This window comes from Halichoerus grypus, chromosome 2 (assembly GCF_964656455.1).
Source record: "Halichoerus grypus chromosome 2, mHalGry1.hap1.1, whole genome shotgun sequence".
Classification (NCBI taxonomy): Eukaryota; Metazoa; Chordata; class Mammalia; order Carnivora; family Phocidae; genus Halichoerus; species Halichoerus grypus.
In genome coordinates this window covers 201,486,485-201,501,631 of record NC_135713.1, presented here as the reverse complement: position 1 = coordinate 201,501,631, position 15,147 = coordinate 201,486,485, and the positions used below count along the sequence as shown (strand labels likewise).

Here is a 15,147-nt window from a genome sequence, read left to right as displayed (position 1 = left end):
GGAGCTGTACTCATCTAAAGGCTGGAGGACCAGCCTCCAAGATGGCGGACCACATGGCTGCTGGCTGGAGGCCCTCGGTCACATGGGTGCCTCTGTGCGGCTGCTTGAGGGTCCTACACCATGGCACCTGGCTTTCCCCAGAGCTAGTGGTCAAGAGACATAGACGAAAGCCACAATGTCTTTTATGACCTAGCCTTGGAAAAGTCAGATGGTCTAGTCTTGAAAGAGGTGCAGAGATAGCCACAGATATCCAAGGAGGAATATTCCAGTAGAAACACCCAAAGCTGGAGCAACCAAGCACGCAGAGAGAGAAGGGCAGAGAGAGAGACTAGACAGCTGGAGTGGAAGGAGCCAAGGAAGAGGAATAGAGGGGGTCAGAGAGAGGACAGAGGGCGGGGACATGTAGGTCGCAGCAAGCCAGAGGAAGGACCTGGGCTCTGCCTCTGGGTGAAAGGGGTAACCACAGCAGTTTCAAGCCAGGGAGCAGGTGTGGAGAGAACAAACGGGAGGGGCAGTGGGAACAGCAAGGAGACCAGGCAGGATGCTGCCACTGTAAACCAGGCAGGAGAAGGTGGCGGTCCCCACCTGGGCGTAGCTGTAGAGGGGGTAGGAAGTGCCTGGATCTGTACAGGCTTGGAGGATAGATCCCCAGGATTCCCTGTCAGGTTGTGTGGGAGGAGTGAGAGAGAGTGGCCAAGAATGACATCAAGGTTTGTGGTCTTCCTTCCCCGAAGCTGTCACTGGCCACTTTTCTCCCTGCCTTCCGTGGTTTTATACAGAGATGGTGTATGGGGAAGGCTTGGAACCCAGCACGGGTTGCCTTATTGCAGTGACCCGTGCTGGGTTCAGATTGCCTCCCCCTTTGTGGGACCTTGGTTACTCTGTCTACAAAATGGAAAATGAACTTACACCCCCTAAGTGAAAGAAAGAATAAATGTTTGTAAAGGCACTTACTTAAAGCTCTTTAGAAGAAAGTACCAAAATGCTGGAAAATTTTTTAGTGGCTTGCAATGGTATTTTTTGTGCTGGAGAACAAAATGTTTTTGTTGCATCGCCTCCCCTCAAATGTTGATCCTGCAGTTGGAGTGAGTGGAGCAATCAGCGAATGAGAGACTGGAGTGAAGGATGGCAGGGGGACGAATGGAGGTATCCCAGGAAAGACCCTACACCGAGGGGTCTCCAAACCTATGGCTGGGGGGACACCACCTGCATGCCAAGTTTGCAAAGTGTTCAGCACGCATAACCCTCATGGGATCCTCCACCTGGGTCTTGTAGGGCCGCCTAAACTATTCACAGAATGTCCCCAAGCAGGCATGACCAAGTTGAGCTATTGGAAGTGAAGACAGGGGCTCCTCTTAGAGAGCAGGGACCCCGGGATTGGAGGCTCATGGGGTGCTCAGCATGTTCTGTTTCTTGAGCTGGGTGTGGGTTTCGTGATGATCAATAAGTTTCTGAAAATTCATCAAGCAGAACTCTTAGAGTATGTGCTCTTCTCTGCATGTACATCAGCTGCGATAAAACGTCTCTATTAAAAGGCAATAGGAAGTTATTCTTGTCCCCAGAGTGTGACCCCCACCCAGGACCTGAAGTCCTACCTTGAGAGCATCTGCATTCTCTGCTAGAATGCATTGTTTTTAAAAATCAATTAGTTTTTTTTTAAGATTTATTTATTTATTAAAGATAGAGCTGGGCAAGGGGCAGAGGGAGAGGGAGAATCTACAAGCAGACTCCTCCCTGAGCAGGGAGCCCAATGTGGGGCTCGATCCCAGGACCCTGAGCTCATGACCTGAACCGAAACCAAGAATCGGATGCTAAACCGACTGAGCCATCCAGGAGCCCCTAAAAATCAATTACTTTAAAGGAGAACTCACCAATAAACTGTTGCTATTGGCCCCCGATGCCTCCTATCAATTAGCAGGTAAGAAGACGTAGCTCGGTTTTGTCCCATTTGGGGAATTTATGTGACTAGAAGCCCACAGAATTCATGATTTGTGTCTAGCCTTTTTCGCTCATGATTTTGCCTCTGAGATGCTCCTACTCTTGCACGTAGCTGTAGATCGTCCGTTCTCGTTGCTGTACGCTATTGCACGGGGGGAACAGATCACCGTTGCTCTATTCATTCCATCCTTGATGGGCATTTGCTTAATTTTTGGTTTGGGGGCTACTGATACAGTCACGAGGAACCTGGTAGAGCCTTTTTATGAGTATGGAAACACGCTGCTCTGGGGTCCATACCCCCAGGTGCTTTTAAATCATGTGGAGGCAGCCTCTTATCTGGCCTGTAGGGAGGACTGACTTATTTGCTGGGAGACTTGGCAGGTGAGGATCCCCAGGGCGGCCCTTGGGGAGTGAGAGATCCCCTCCAGCCCCAGGAGGCTATTCCTCAAGGAGAGGTGTGCAGTGGTGGTCTGAATCACCCTCCTACGCCACCCTGCCTGTGGCTTGACTTCCTGGGGCTCTTCCCCGCCCTCTTTGAGAAGGGCCGCCGACTTTAAGGGAAAGGATGGGTCATCTCGGCTTTCCAGCCTGGGGCAATAAGCCTCCCAAAACCGAGAGAAGGGGGTGGGGGAAGATCCCTTCCGTGCTAAGCCAGCTCCACGGAGCAGGTAGGGCCCCGGCAGCCCCGCGGGGAGCATCCAGCCCCTTCCCACCTGCAGGCTCATCAAACACCTCCAGTGGCAGCCCGAGTGGGAAGCTGGTGATGTCACCACTGAGCCTGAACACTCAGGCCTTTCAGGGCAGGAAGATAACGATCAAAACAGTATGTAAGGGCCTGCCACACAAGAACACACACGCTCGCGGCCCAGGGGAGGATCTGAGGGCCCGGGTGAAGCGGGGCTTGTCAGGAATATGCTGTTCTCCTTTCATTATCGGCGGGCCAGAGAACATAGCCTGGAGAGCACGCTGCGGGTTGCAAGGACGCTCACCTGCCAACTCTCAGGGAAATCGCTGACTCTCCCTCCCGTAGTAGCCTCCCCGGGGACACCTCACCTCCAACCGCAGAACTAAACCCATTGCTGAGCAATAACCTGTGGTTGGGGTTCAAGCAGGAATGTCCCATTGCACAACTCCGGGGGGTTCCACTCACAGAGCACACGATGTGCACGGTTCCCCCAGAATCGTGCAACTCCAGGGTCCCAGAGCTACTGCCTTAGGAATGAGGGAGCGGAGGCCCGGTCATTTCCCAGTGTCGAGTGTACCCTAAATCCCAGGAGTCTGTCCTGCCACCGCTAAGTTCCCGAGAAGACTCAACTCCGCCGAGCCTAGAAATTCTCAAATGAGGTGAATGAGATCAGATATTGTCCTTGCTGGGTCCGAATCATTTTTTCTGGTGTTCAAATACTTGGTGAAGAAGTCAGCTCACCTAAGCTGTTGCTTACTCTCGGTCGGTGGTTCTCAAGCAGGGGTGATTTGCCACCTACCCCCACCCCCGCCCAAGATGTTCTGCAGTGTCTGAGACATTTTCGGTTGTCAGGACCGGGAGGATGCTCCTGGCATCTGGTGGGTAGAGACCAGAGATGCCACTACACATCCCATAGTACCCGGGACAGCCCCTACAGCAAAGAACGATCTGACCTAAAACATCCACAGTGGCAAGGCTGAGGACCCCGGCTATAGAGATGCTCCAACCCCCTTAACTCTGGAGGTCTCTGGTTAACACCTCCTCAATCCGGTCTGCTCTCCTTGCCTCCAGAGTGGGCCCAACCCGCAGGTCACTGCTGAGTGGGCATAAGGCAGCACCGGAGCCCGGGATGGTTTGATGGGTCTGCATGAGGCCCAGAGGACCCGAAGTATGTGACCACTGTCACTCCGTGGCTGGGTGACCTTGGGGACAGCTGCTTGTGCATCAGCTTCCCCATCTGTGAAATGGGGATATTAAGGGTAGGAAACACAAGGTGGCCGAGAGGACTAAGGGTTTGCTACATGTAAAACACCCACAACCACGCCTGACCCTTCCATCGCCTGCAGTAAATGGCAGGGATGATTATGATCGTTTCTATTCCAGCCGGGGGACCTTAGGCACCTTCTGATAGGCCTAGTATCTGGAGATGGGAGATGAGAGACGAGCTGACTTTGGCCACAGGTCATCGCATGGGGACTGTGTGCTCTGTGATGCTGCCCACAGGGCACACGCTGAAAGCTCTCCCCAAGTTCGAGGCCCGAGATGTTAAGTGAGAGGTCTGAGTGGGTATGGCCAATAAATGGGTCTCAAGGGAACCCTCCAGGCATCTCATTCAGCAGGGGAGTCTGCATCCAGACGTGGGCTGGACACCACTGGGGTGCATCCCCACACTTGGCTTTGGGGCGACCCCTGGGGTGGGGCTGAGGCCGGGGCACTAAGCACTCAGGTTTGCCCTCGAAAGCCAGCAGACTCAGCGGACTGTGATGCTTTCCTGTGCGTAGGAACAGTTTTTACAAGACTGATGTCTGGGAGAGCTGGGCTGTGACTTCTGCGCATGTCCTGTGTGTGTGCATGTGTGTGTGTGTGCGTGCATGTGTGTGTGTGGGCTTTGAACTGGGGAAGGGGCAAGAAAGAAGGCCTGGATGGCCCGGCCTACCATCTCACAACACACTGGCTTGCTCTGTTCCTTCTTCCCACAAGACGTGTGTCTCCTTATCTCTCTCTGTCCATTAAAGGGGTCCCCATCCTTCAGAGTCCATCTTGAATGTCACGTTCTGTCTCAGATCCTCTTCCTCTACTGGAATGTTCTCCGTGCGGGCTTTTTGCTTCCCTTATGGCCTTGAGCCAGTTGGACGCCATCCTGTAGTTCTTTGTAGGCAGGGGTTTTGCCCTCGATTCGACTGTAAACTCCTTGAAGATGGCGGGGCGCCCTCCCTCACATCTCTCTTCACATATGACATAAGCTCTCACACGCGGCCAGGGCTCAGTGGCGGATTCGGAGTCCCCCTTGAAAGGGGGCTCCCACCTGGCTGTCAGTTGCTATTGCTGGCCTTGTGACCAGGAGGAGGTCACAGAATCGAGAAGGTTGAGGAGCATGAGTTGGAGAAGAAGTTCGTATGGGGTTGGGAAGATCACCAGGCGGTGTGGGGAACAGCAGAGCCCGAGTGCCGCCTCATTCAGGAACCTCGGGCAATTTTTAATGGTAGGACCAGCTCTGGGCTGTGAGCTGTGAGCGGCACTTCACAGCGATTGTCGGCAGAAGAACCCCGAAAAGGAGGGGAGTTTGTGCCTGGTTCGCAGAGAAAGTGAAGGCCGAGTTGCGTCCCCCCCAGGTCTGTCTGGCACACCCACTGTCTGTCACACCATCTCCAAAGACATGCAGCTTCTCTGTGCCTTTGTTCCTCCTTTAACCATGAAGGTGTTGAACAACGGGGCCTCCAACGGCCCTGTAACCCGAATGTTCTCTGACTTTTACTCTGGGGGCTGAGGAGGAGGAGGATGCAGATGAGAAGCCAGGCCTGGTCGAGGGGAAATGGGGTTAGGCCTCTAGTTGCTTCCAGGCCTCTAAGAAAAAGCAGAAACAACTGCCCACTGGCATGGCCTTTCCTCTCGTCGCTCATCTCTTGGGATCAGCGGTATCTGAAGGTAAGGGCAGGGGGGCCCCTCCTAACTAGCAGCCGGGAGGGCCAGCATTGCACCTGCCAGGCCCCGGCCCCCCTCCACCCACCTGCTCTCCACTCGCCCTCTCTCCTCCCTGCCCCTGCTCTCCCCACGGACGTCCTTTCCTGGCCTTTCTCTCCCCTCCCTGTTAATCCTGGTCCGGCTCAGGTGACAGATCACTGTGGGGCTTGGCTTGACACCAAAGGGAAGGGGTGCTGTCAGGGGAGAGCTTGTGGTTTCTTCTCTTAATGAGCCCTTCGTCCCCACCTCCCTGCCGCTCATTTGCCACAGCCTAGACTGGTGATGGTGTCTTTGTGCTCCCTCCGGGAAGAACAAAACACAGAACACAGCAGCTTCACTGTCTTGGGAAGGCCAAGGTTTGGGTTTTCCCCTTTGCTTTTTGAACCCTGTTTGGAATCTTCATAGCCCATCCTGGAAAGGAAACCTCTCATCTGGGCTTTCCGTCCCCAAAGTTGAACGCAGGAGGGGATGGCCCACCAAACCCCGCTCCCTGGGGATGCGGCCGAGAGTGCCGGGTGGGTGACATGGCGCCCAGGGGGAGCAGAGTAGGGCTGCATGAGGGAGGGTGCATCTGGGGCTTCCTTCCTGGCAGGCTGCCCTTTTGCAGCCCAGCCTGCTGCTCTAGCCCCCACCCCTGCTTAGTCAGCTCTGAGCTCCTGCTGCCAAGGGACCAACCCTGCCAGCCTGAGCCCCTGCCATCCTTCTGCTTCTTCGCCCTGGGCACCTGCAAGCCACTCTCTTCTTCTCTGCTGTTACTAGTCTGTCTCCCCAGCATCACCCCCACTTTGCTGCTTCTGTTCTTTGTTCTTCAGGATCCCCTCCAGGGCCCCCCAGTTCGGGTTTCATGCACAGGAAGGACCCAGTCTGCAGGCCGGCTGGTGCATTCACAAGGAGCCACTGGTGTCCTCAGCTCCGACCTGGGGCCACCCCCCCATGATGCTGGGTGCCAGGATAGCAGGGAAGGGGCTCCCGGTTCGGAGGTGGCCATGGCCACGATCCTCGTCCTCACCCACTCTGGTGATGTCTTAGGTCATTGGCTCTCAGTGCCGTTAGCTCATTCTTCCAAGTCTGCGGATCTGGAGCCCAACACTGTAGCGATTCACTGGAGTCTCGAGGGTGGGCCCAGGCATCGGCATTTGCTAGTGCGTGGCCAGGGCCGAGGGCTCTGGGTTTTAATTCAGTCCCGAGCTGATGCAAGTGACGAAGTGGAACAGGGGGTGCAGAGGGGACCGAGTCCTTCTGTTGGGTCTCCCCTAGCTAGTTGAAGTCTCACGGATGCAGGGCATCCAGCAGAGCAGGGGGACGCGGTGGGCGAGCACGTGTATGCACGTGAAGAGCAGAGCCGAGTTAAGAAGGGACATACAGGAAGATGGGAAGGGCGGAGAATCCGCAGTCTGGACCTTGTCGGGGGGTGAAGGAGCCCAGCGGCACTCAGGGGAGATGTGGTGATCACCTGGCAAGGTGGTGCCCTGCTGAGGACGGCCTGGCAGGATCCCGAGGGTGTGGCACCTGGTTGGGCTGGAAGTGCCACGCCAGAGCCAGGGCGGGGCCGAGGTAATGTGGCTTGCCAGGGATAGAAGAATGGGGTTTCTGTGCTGCTTATCAGGTTGGTGGCTCCCGGACAGGACGTGGAGGAGGCTTCCACAGCCCGCCTGGTGCATGGCTGCGGTCAGTGCTGTGTCAACGTGAGGACTTTGGACGGGGAGCCCCACCTCTGACTTACTGGTGACATGGGGCTGGCCACTCCGGAGTTAGGCTGGGGGGACGGCGTGCGCCTACCTGTGCATGGGGCGGGGCAGGCGATGGCCGTGGGCACCGAGCCCGCCACAAAGGGTTGTTTCCACGGTCAGGAGAGGGGTACTAGAACTGGCCAGACACTTTGATCTTCCTCATGAAAGAAACCGTGATTCAGGGCTTTGCAAAAGGTCAAGAAAGGTTGTATCTACTTATCCATCTGGGAGTGGGGAGGGGATACTGGAAAAGTGTCGGGGAAAGGATGACCCCTTTGAGGGTCTGTTTGAGAAGGCAGGGCAGGGGCCAATGAAATATTGGCAAATGGACCCTTAAGGTTCATTTCTTAAAAAGAAATATATTTCAAATGCCCCCATGACACGGATAGCAGAAGCCTCTAGAACAAGCTGTATTTCTGCCCAGGGCTGGTGGGAGCTTATAGGGTCCTGTGACTTGAGCAGGGCTGGACGGTATTATCCAAAGCTGGGTTTGGATTCCTAGACCTGGGACCCAAGAAGTGAGAAGTAAGACTCTTGACCCTGATCCCAAGGCTGGCCCTTTTCACCCTCTGCAGATAGTGGGCAGTTTGTCCTCGAGCCTGACCAGTTCCCAGAGCCCAGCCCCTCTAAGTCCCGCAGGAGCAGAGGAGGGAGGATCTCGGTGAGCACCACAGGGGCCCAAAGAAGTGTGGTGCCCGGGCCGGACCAGCAGGGTCGGCGGGATAACCGAGCCCAGGACATTGGTGTCCCTGTTGGAGTCTGCTCAGGACTCCCTGTCCCGTTCCTGAGGTTGCCTCTCAATAAAATGCCATGTACCCATCTTCATGCCATAGGGAATAAAACCACAATGTACTGAGCACCTCACACGTGCTGGGAACTTTACGGGCATGAGGTCACTGGGCCACATGGCCGTGAGCAGTCCTTCTTGGGAGAGGTTACCATCCCTGGGCAAGCCCGGCTGTGTTATTCCTAAGGATCTGAGATGTCCAACGGTAAATGATTTGCACAAAGTTATGCGGCTAAGGGGCAGACCCTGGTCATCCTCATGCCCAGCCAGCACGTTCTCTGCTCACTGCGGCCCCATAAAGATCGAGCATCCCTGGGGACCAGGGACAGCAGGAAGGGGTAGACGGTCTGCCTCAGCCCATTCGTCTCCGTGTGCCCTGCACCTCCACACAGGCCCTGAACTCTCTCCTTCCTGCACCTGTCACGGGTCTCACCTGGATCTCCCACACCCAAGGACGGCGTTGCGTCTAGGCCAGGGGGGGTCCTGTGTGTGTGTGTGTGTGTGTGTGTGTGTGTGTGTGTGTGTTGCCTTCATGTGCCTTCTTGCTCTTTCAGGAATTTAGCCATTGGAATCGGGATCCAGAATTTCCCAGAGGGCCTGGCTGTCAGCCTCCCCTTGCGAGGGGCTGGCTTCTCCCCCTGGAGAGCCTTCTGGTAAGTGCTCCAGAGTGTCCGCTCTCAGAGGCCGGGGTCATGTCTGATGTAAAGCTCCGAGCAGTCCTTCATACGGGCTTCTTTCTCCGAGAGCCGCCTCCTCTGACCTGGAAGTGACCCTGGAGCTTCTGCTAAAATGCCGACAATCTGTTTGAATCCTGCACCCCCAGGCGTGGAAGGAAGCTCAAGAAGCTCATCTCTTGACCTTCGACCTTTACATAAACCAGCCCCAGTGGTCATGTTTCCTATTTCAAAATGCCTCCAGGTGTAGCCACGCCGTGCCCATTCAGTGTTGGGTTTTCTCCCTGTCGAGTAGGAAGTAAACCAGTGTGTACTCGCAATGTCACACGCCTTTACGTAGGCCCCTCCGACCGCAGCGTCTCCAAGAGTCATTACATTGGCCCGGCTCAGAACCCTTGTCAACGTGAAGACCAGGATTGTGTCAGGAGGGTCTGGGAGATGATGCCTCTTGCACTCAGAAAACGTGTTTTAATAGTCCCCGTGGTCTTTCTAGTCTATTCCTTAGTGTTACTTTTTCAGTGACACGTAAGGTGAGTCCTCAGTTTTCAGAGGCGAGAACCGTGGCCCAGAGTGTCAGATGACCAGCTCTCGGTGGTGACTCCGAGACTAGAAGCCTAATCTGTCCCTCAACTCAGGACTCCGAGCCCCAGAATACCTCTTTGTTAAAACAATCGCCACTCTAGAATGTACGGTGAGGGCGTTTTAAAAGACTGCTAATAACAACAATTGAAAAATGCCTTCCATTTTATGGGACCTTATGACTTACAAGTTCTTACTCATACTTAAATTATTTTATTTTACCCTCTCTTGTCTCTTTCTCCATTGTTGGAGTCTACGGAACAGAGGACGGGGTGAGGGCAGGGCAAATGGCCTTAGAGATGTGGTTCGAATGTGAGTTCCGGGAGCCCCAAAGCTGTGACTGTTGTTTCGTACAGGAGGGGCACCACGGGACGGGAAGCGAGGGAACGGGGGGGGCCTCGTGCTCAGCGTCTGGACCCCGAGACTGAACTTTTTTTCTTCTCAGTCCAGTCTGGGCTTGACGTCAAACTCACTTTTTTCCCCGAAGTGACAAAGCTGAGGCTGGGAGTTGTACCCACATCACAGAGCTGCAGAGGTCTGCCGACCTGTGCACACAGCCTAAGTCAGGAAGTGGTGTTCCCTTAGAGGGTCCTGCAGTGTAGACAGTGTCTCCCCCATGCCAGCTGTCTGCTCCTGGCCAGGGAGAAGCGGGGGGAGTGGGGGGCTTCACAGCCCTGTTCTGTCACTGCGGAGGCCAGCTGGACAGGGAAATGCCCCAGGGCACTTCCGGGTTTCCTACCCCCATTTTACAGACGGAGAGATTGAGGCTCACGGGCAGTACATCTTGCCAGATGCCCACACCCGGAATAGTGGGAAAGGTGTCCCAGCTCCCCTGTCTGTTGGTATTCAACCCAACAGCCGGCTGGGCTCAGCTGTGGGGATCAGGTACCAGCTTCTCTCCTGCTCTCTGAAGCCTCAGGGCTCACGTGGGCTGCTATTTTCATCAGGGCTTCTGGGATTGCAAGCAACAGAGACCCACCTGCTCAAATAAAGGGATTCTTCTTTTAAATGAAGAAATCTCACCTTAATCCAAGATGGGGGTACTGGGGGCCAGCCCTCAGGAGACACCTGGCCAGGCAGGTCCACCTTTTCAGCAGAGGGGCGTGGGTGCAGCTCCTTTGGAAGGGGTGCAGGGGTGGCCCGAACCCCCAAACCTAGCAGGCACAGCCGTCCTCGGGAAACGTCCGCACCACTGCTAACCAGTGTCCTGCCAGTCAAGAGACAGTGCCGACATCGGCTGGCGAATGGATAGAGAACACGTGGTGTGTCTGTACAGCGGGATATTACTCATAAAAGGAATGAAGTGAACGCCGATATTGTGTTACGACACGGGCGCACCTTGAGAACATTATGCGAGATGAAATAAGCCAGCATTGCATGAGTCCCTTTATATGAAATATCCAGAATAAGCAAGTTCGTAGAGACAAAAAGGCAGATCAGTGGTTCCCGGGAGCTGGGAGAGGGAGGGATGGGGAGTGGCTGCTCATGGGTATGGGGTTTCCTTTTGCAGTGATGAGAATGTTCTGGAACCAGGTAGTGGTGATGGTTGCACAACCCTGTGACTATGCTAAAACCACTGAACTGTACACATGAAATGGGTGTGCCCTGTGGTATGTGAATTAGATCTCAATAACGCTGTTATGGAAAACAGACAGTGGGGAAAACTTAAAACCCCACAGGACACCCGGGAGGGGGCACCTGCCGCGTCGGAGGAGGTCGGGGAAGAAGGCGGTGGCTGAAAACACAGCGAAGTCCTTTTGCACTGCCAGGCGCAGATACGATGTGGAAGGAAAGGCACCTGTTTTCTGGGGCTGGGTCAGCAGTCTGAGCATGCTGGCTGCGTGTCCGCTTGACCCTCCCCATGGTGGCACGTGTCTCTGGTCTCTCCTTAGGTACGGGCAGCTGAGCGGCATGGTGGAGCCACTGGCCGGGGTCTTGGGCGCCTTTGCCGTGGTGCTGGCTGAGCCCCTCCTGCCCTACGCCCTAGCCTTTGCTGCTGGCGCCATGGTCTATGTGGTCATGGACGACATCATCCCGGAGGCTCAGATCAGGTTGGAGAGTGAACCGTCCCTCATCTCCCCCGGCCAGGTTCCCAGTCCCAGGGCCCCAGCCTCCAGATCTTCTCTTTCTTCATCTGTTACTCCTTTCTTTGCTCCCACCCCTTCCGGCCCCTTCCCAGGATCATCCCCATCCCCTTCTCAAATGTGCTCTCAGAAACGAAAGAGATGAGCAGGGCGGGTGGAGAGACTGACCATTGACCCTAGGCAGGGGCATCTACACTCCACTAATCCAGATGATTAGTTTTGTGTATTGTCCCTTTCTCTCCCACCCGTCCCTTTGTGGATTTTTCTGGGGCTGGAATGAGGGGAGAGGTGAGCTCTGATAGGCAAAGCTATCCATCATAGTCTCATTGTGTTGCTATGGGCTGGGTGTCAGGGGGTAGGGGCTTGCTTTCTTTGTTTCATTTGGTTTTTATAGCAGAACGATGTTGAGGCTAGATTAAAAGGTCAGACTCAATAATATCATCAAGAATTTAATTGCCACTCTGTATTATTCAAGCATATATTCCAGAGCCACGAGAGGCATCTTTGGGCAAGTTACTTCTGTATGCCTCAGTTTCCCCACCAGTAACAAGGGAATAATGACAGTGCCGATCTCATGTGATCATCCTTTGGGGTTACATGAGTTAGTTTGCCTGGCATTTAGCAAGCCCTAAGAAGTGTTACTTGTCAATATTATTGTTCTTATTAATCATAGTGGTGTACTTTCTATTGGAATTGGACTTCACAGAGGATGCTTTCAGCTTGGATGGTGTCCCAGAGTGCATTAAGGTCTTCCTTCCCTTCCTTCCTAGTGGTAACGGGAAACTGGCCTCCTGGGCCTCCATCGTGGGATTTGTGGTGATGATGTCCCTCGATGTTGGCCTGGGCTAGTGCTGAGATGCTTCGGACCCCAGGAAAAATGGCACCAGGAAACTGCAATGGTTGGCTTCAATGGGACCACAAGCCTCTTCCTTTACATTAAAACACTTTTCCTTTCTCTCCCTTTCATCTCATTATCCTGATTGACTCTGATTATAGTAAGACAGTTTTTACTCTTCTTTGGAGGGAGATCTTGGTTTCATTTAGAATGTCAAGGTGTCATGGAACTCCATATTTTTGTTTGGCCACTGCATAGAATCTTTCTTTGGCGGGATTACCAAGGACACCCAGATCAGGGAAATCTCTGCTGTCATACTTTCAGTCTCCGTCACTGGGCTCAGTGGCAGCTTCTCAAGGTCACCACCTACAGGAGCAAGCTACCAAGAGAGAAGCTTCCTAAGCATTTTTGCCTCGTGACTCAGAGCAGAATGGCCAGGACATCTCTCATCTGTCCCTCCTGATCGTTCACCATTGATCATCTACCCATGAGACCGGAACTGGAACGTCATGGACATAGCAACCCACTCTCCAAGGTCCAGCCAGCCCAAGAAAATATGCCTTCCTCTGCATCCGCCGAAGGAGATGCTGTATGGGAGGGGACACAAAGGGAAGGAAATCTGTTAGCCTTTTTCTTTCATTTTTTATTTTTTTAAGGCAAAATTGACACTATTGATGTTAAGGGAATTAGGGAATTCAGACAACTATGAACACAGAGTGTGAATGCAGCTTTGATTAGAAACCTCTGCACTCTATGGATCCCAGAGCAAAGGGGTTTGTCATGGTGTCCAAATCCCCTAGACATTTATTTTGATAAATTTATAGCCTTCAGTTTTGCAAGAGACTTGGGGACACCAGCGGACGGTTGGAACTCAAATCCTTTTGTAGTTATGGAGGGAGCCACTTAAGCTAACCTAAGTGAGAGAAAGACATTTGGGAATCTGCAATAGGTCCTTCCCTGTTGACCATGTGACTTGTAACCTCACCTTGAACCCTTAGGCTATCGCAGGCTTTGCTGGAGTTTGGCCGGAGAGCTTAGGATGAAGAAGGAAGAAGGCGTAGGAAGAAAAAGAGAGATTTTTTACATTCCCCTTGTAGGGTAAATCTTAGCCAAGTCATCATCTTGAAATGACTCTAAAGGATGACTTGAAGTAGACTAGAGGCCAATCTGCTCTTTCCTACACATAGTTTCTCCAATAGGGGTGATATAATTTGTCTGCTTCAAACAGAGCTAAGTAAGGCCTACCGTCCTCGTTGGTCAAAGGAGTATGTGGGACCTTGAGTGGGCTCTGCCATTAAGGCAGGCAGCCCAAGACCCAGGTGTTCAGGTGTTGTGTTTATCAATGCCTGCCCTCTGAGTTTACATGTTGAATTGCTTCCAGGGGTGAATACCCTGCTCTGTGAATGCTCTGACACCTCAAAAGCCAACCTTATGCTGGGTCTATGTATGTTCTTCTGGAGCACTGATGATCAAAATGGAAGACATTCAGGGGCTTTGATTGGTTGAAGTTAATGGGTTTGGTGGTTAGTGTATGTGTATTTTTATGTCTTTGTATGTAGTTCTACATAATGCAAACTTTCTGATGGACAAGACCTCATAACTGTGATTAATATCAATAAAGGGGATATTATTGTGAATGAGCTGTGTTCAGTCCTTCTCCAAGCCGCTTCTTGCCAGGGTTGATAATATAAGAGCTAACTAAAGTTAGTCCCAACATCTCCCCTACCTAATATTAGTATAAGCCAAGGAAAGAGCCCAGATGAGATAGGCTAGTTAGATTCATGGTTTACAACAACAAACCCAACTCCAGCTAACTTAGGAATTTAATGGAAGGCTTTTGGGAGCTCATAAAATCTATAGGAGAAACAATCTTGAAAATGGGCTGGATCCAAGAAAGCTAGAGATCTGGGACCACGGCCCATTCGCATCTCAAAAGCAGCTCGGTTTGGGTGCCACGCCCTCGATGCTGGTCCCTGGACTGAAAACCACTCCTCAAACTGCTTCTCCTTGGTTCTACCACCACCGCCGTGGGGATGAACTCTAAACTGACCCTGATTCTTTGTGTCCTCGTTCCACATTCAAAGTTCTGGGCAGTAACATCTAAGCTGGCAGAGCTTCCGTCCTGTGTCCATGTATGACCATGAACTAGCTGGTCATGCCTCCCTACCAAGACTCACCAAAAAATGGATTTTCAAATTTTGGAATGAGTTCAGATAGTGGAGACCCAAAAGAAGAAAGAAAACAAATTTATTCCATTTATTAGTCTCACTCTTTTGCTGTTCCACATCTACACACACACTGATTTCTCTGTTCACTTTTAAACAAAGCTTTCTGCTTAGATAATGGAGCTCTCCCTCATGCAATCGAAACTTCATACTTCCCCTTTCCAAATGGAGCTACCCTAATTGCCAGTTCCCCCAGTAGTGGAGCATTCCTTTTTTGGATTCAAAACCTCTAAGCCGGTGGGGTCCAAAGGTGAAGAGAGTGAGTTGTTAGGTAAAATGGAGCAGGCACCATCCCCACTCCCCCATCTTCCAGACCTGCTTAGTCTGGCTCTGGGAGAAACAGCCCCACGTATTGATCCCTGGTTCTGAACACTTGTTTTAAAGGACAGTATCTCAACTTCATTAGATACTGTCTCAGAGCTAGTCCTGAAACCATATCTGCAGTAAATCAAGTCACAGTTCAAAACAAATCACTGCTCCTGGGTGATAGGCTCAAATCACAAGGGTATCCACCCGTTGCCTTCCCTCTTTGATGGTAAAGTGAATTCCATGGTCAGAAGCAGCGTCACATAGAATGCCATAGTGATAGGGAAGCAATTGCAAATCCAGATATATGAGCCTGCTTGAGTGGGGTGAAATCTGTGCCTCG

The 15,147-nt window shown here is 52.8% G+C and overlaps 1 protein-coding gene across 4 annotated transcripts in view; it reads left to right on the top strand.

The window, feature by feature from the left end:
- Nucleotides 1–13,910, top strand: part of SLC39A11 (solute carrier family 39 member 11) — a 319,753-nt gene extending 305,843 nt beyond the window's left edge. For all 4 annotated transcript variants that reach the window (XM_036083775.2, XM_036083773.2, XM_036083770.2 and 1 more), the window contains 3 exons: nt 8,656–8,754; nt 11,247–11,405; nt 12,209–13,910. In XM_036083775.2, the coding sequence (XP_035939668.1) occupies nt 8,656–8,754; nt 11,247–11,405; nt 12,209–12,287 (337 nt within the window). In that variant the 3' untranslated portion in view covers nt 12,288–13,910. The remainder of the gene's footprint in view (nt 1–8,655; nt 8,755–11,246; nt 11,406–12,208) is intronic.
- The last annotated feature ends 1,237 nt before the right edge of the window (nt 13,911–15,147 follow it).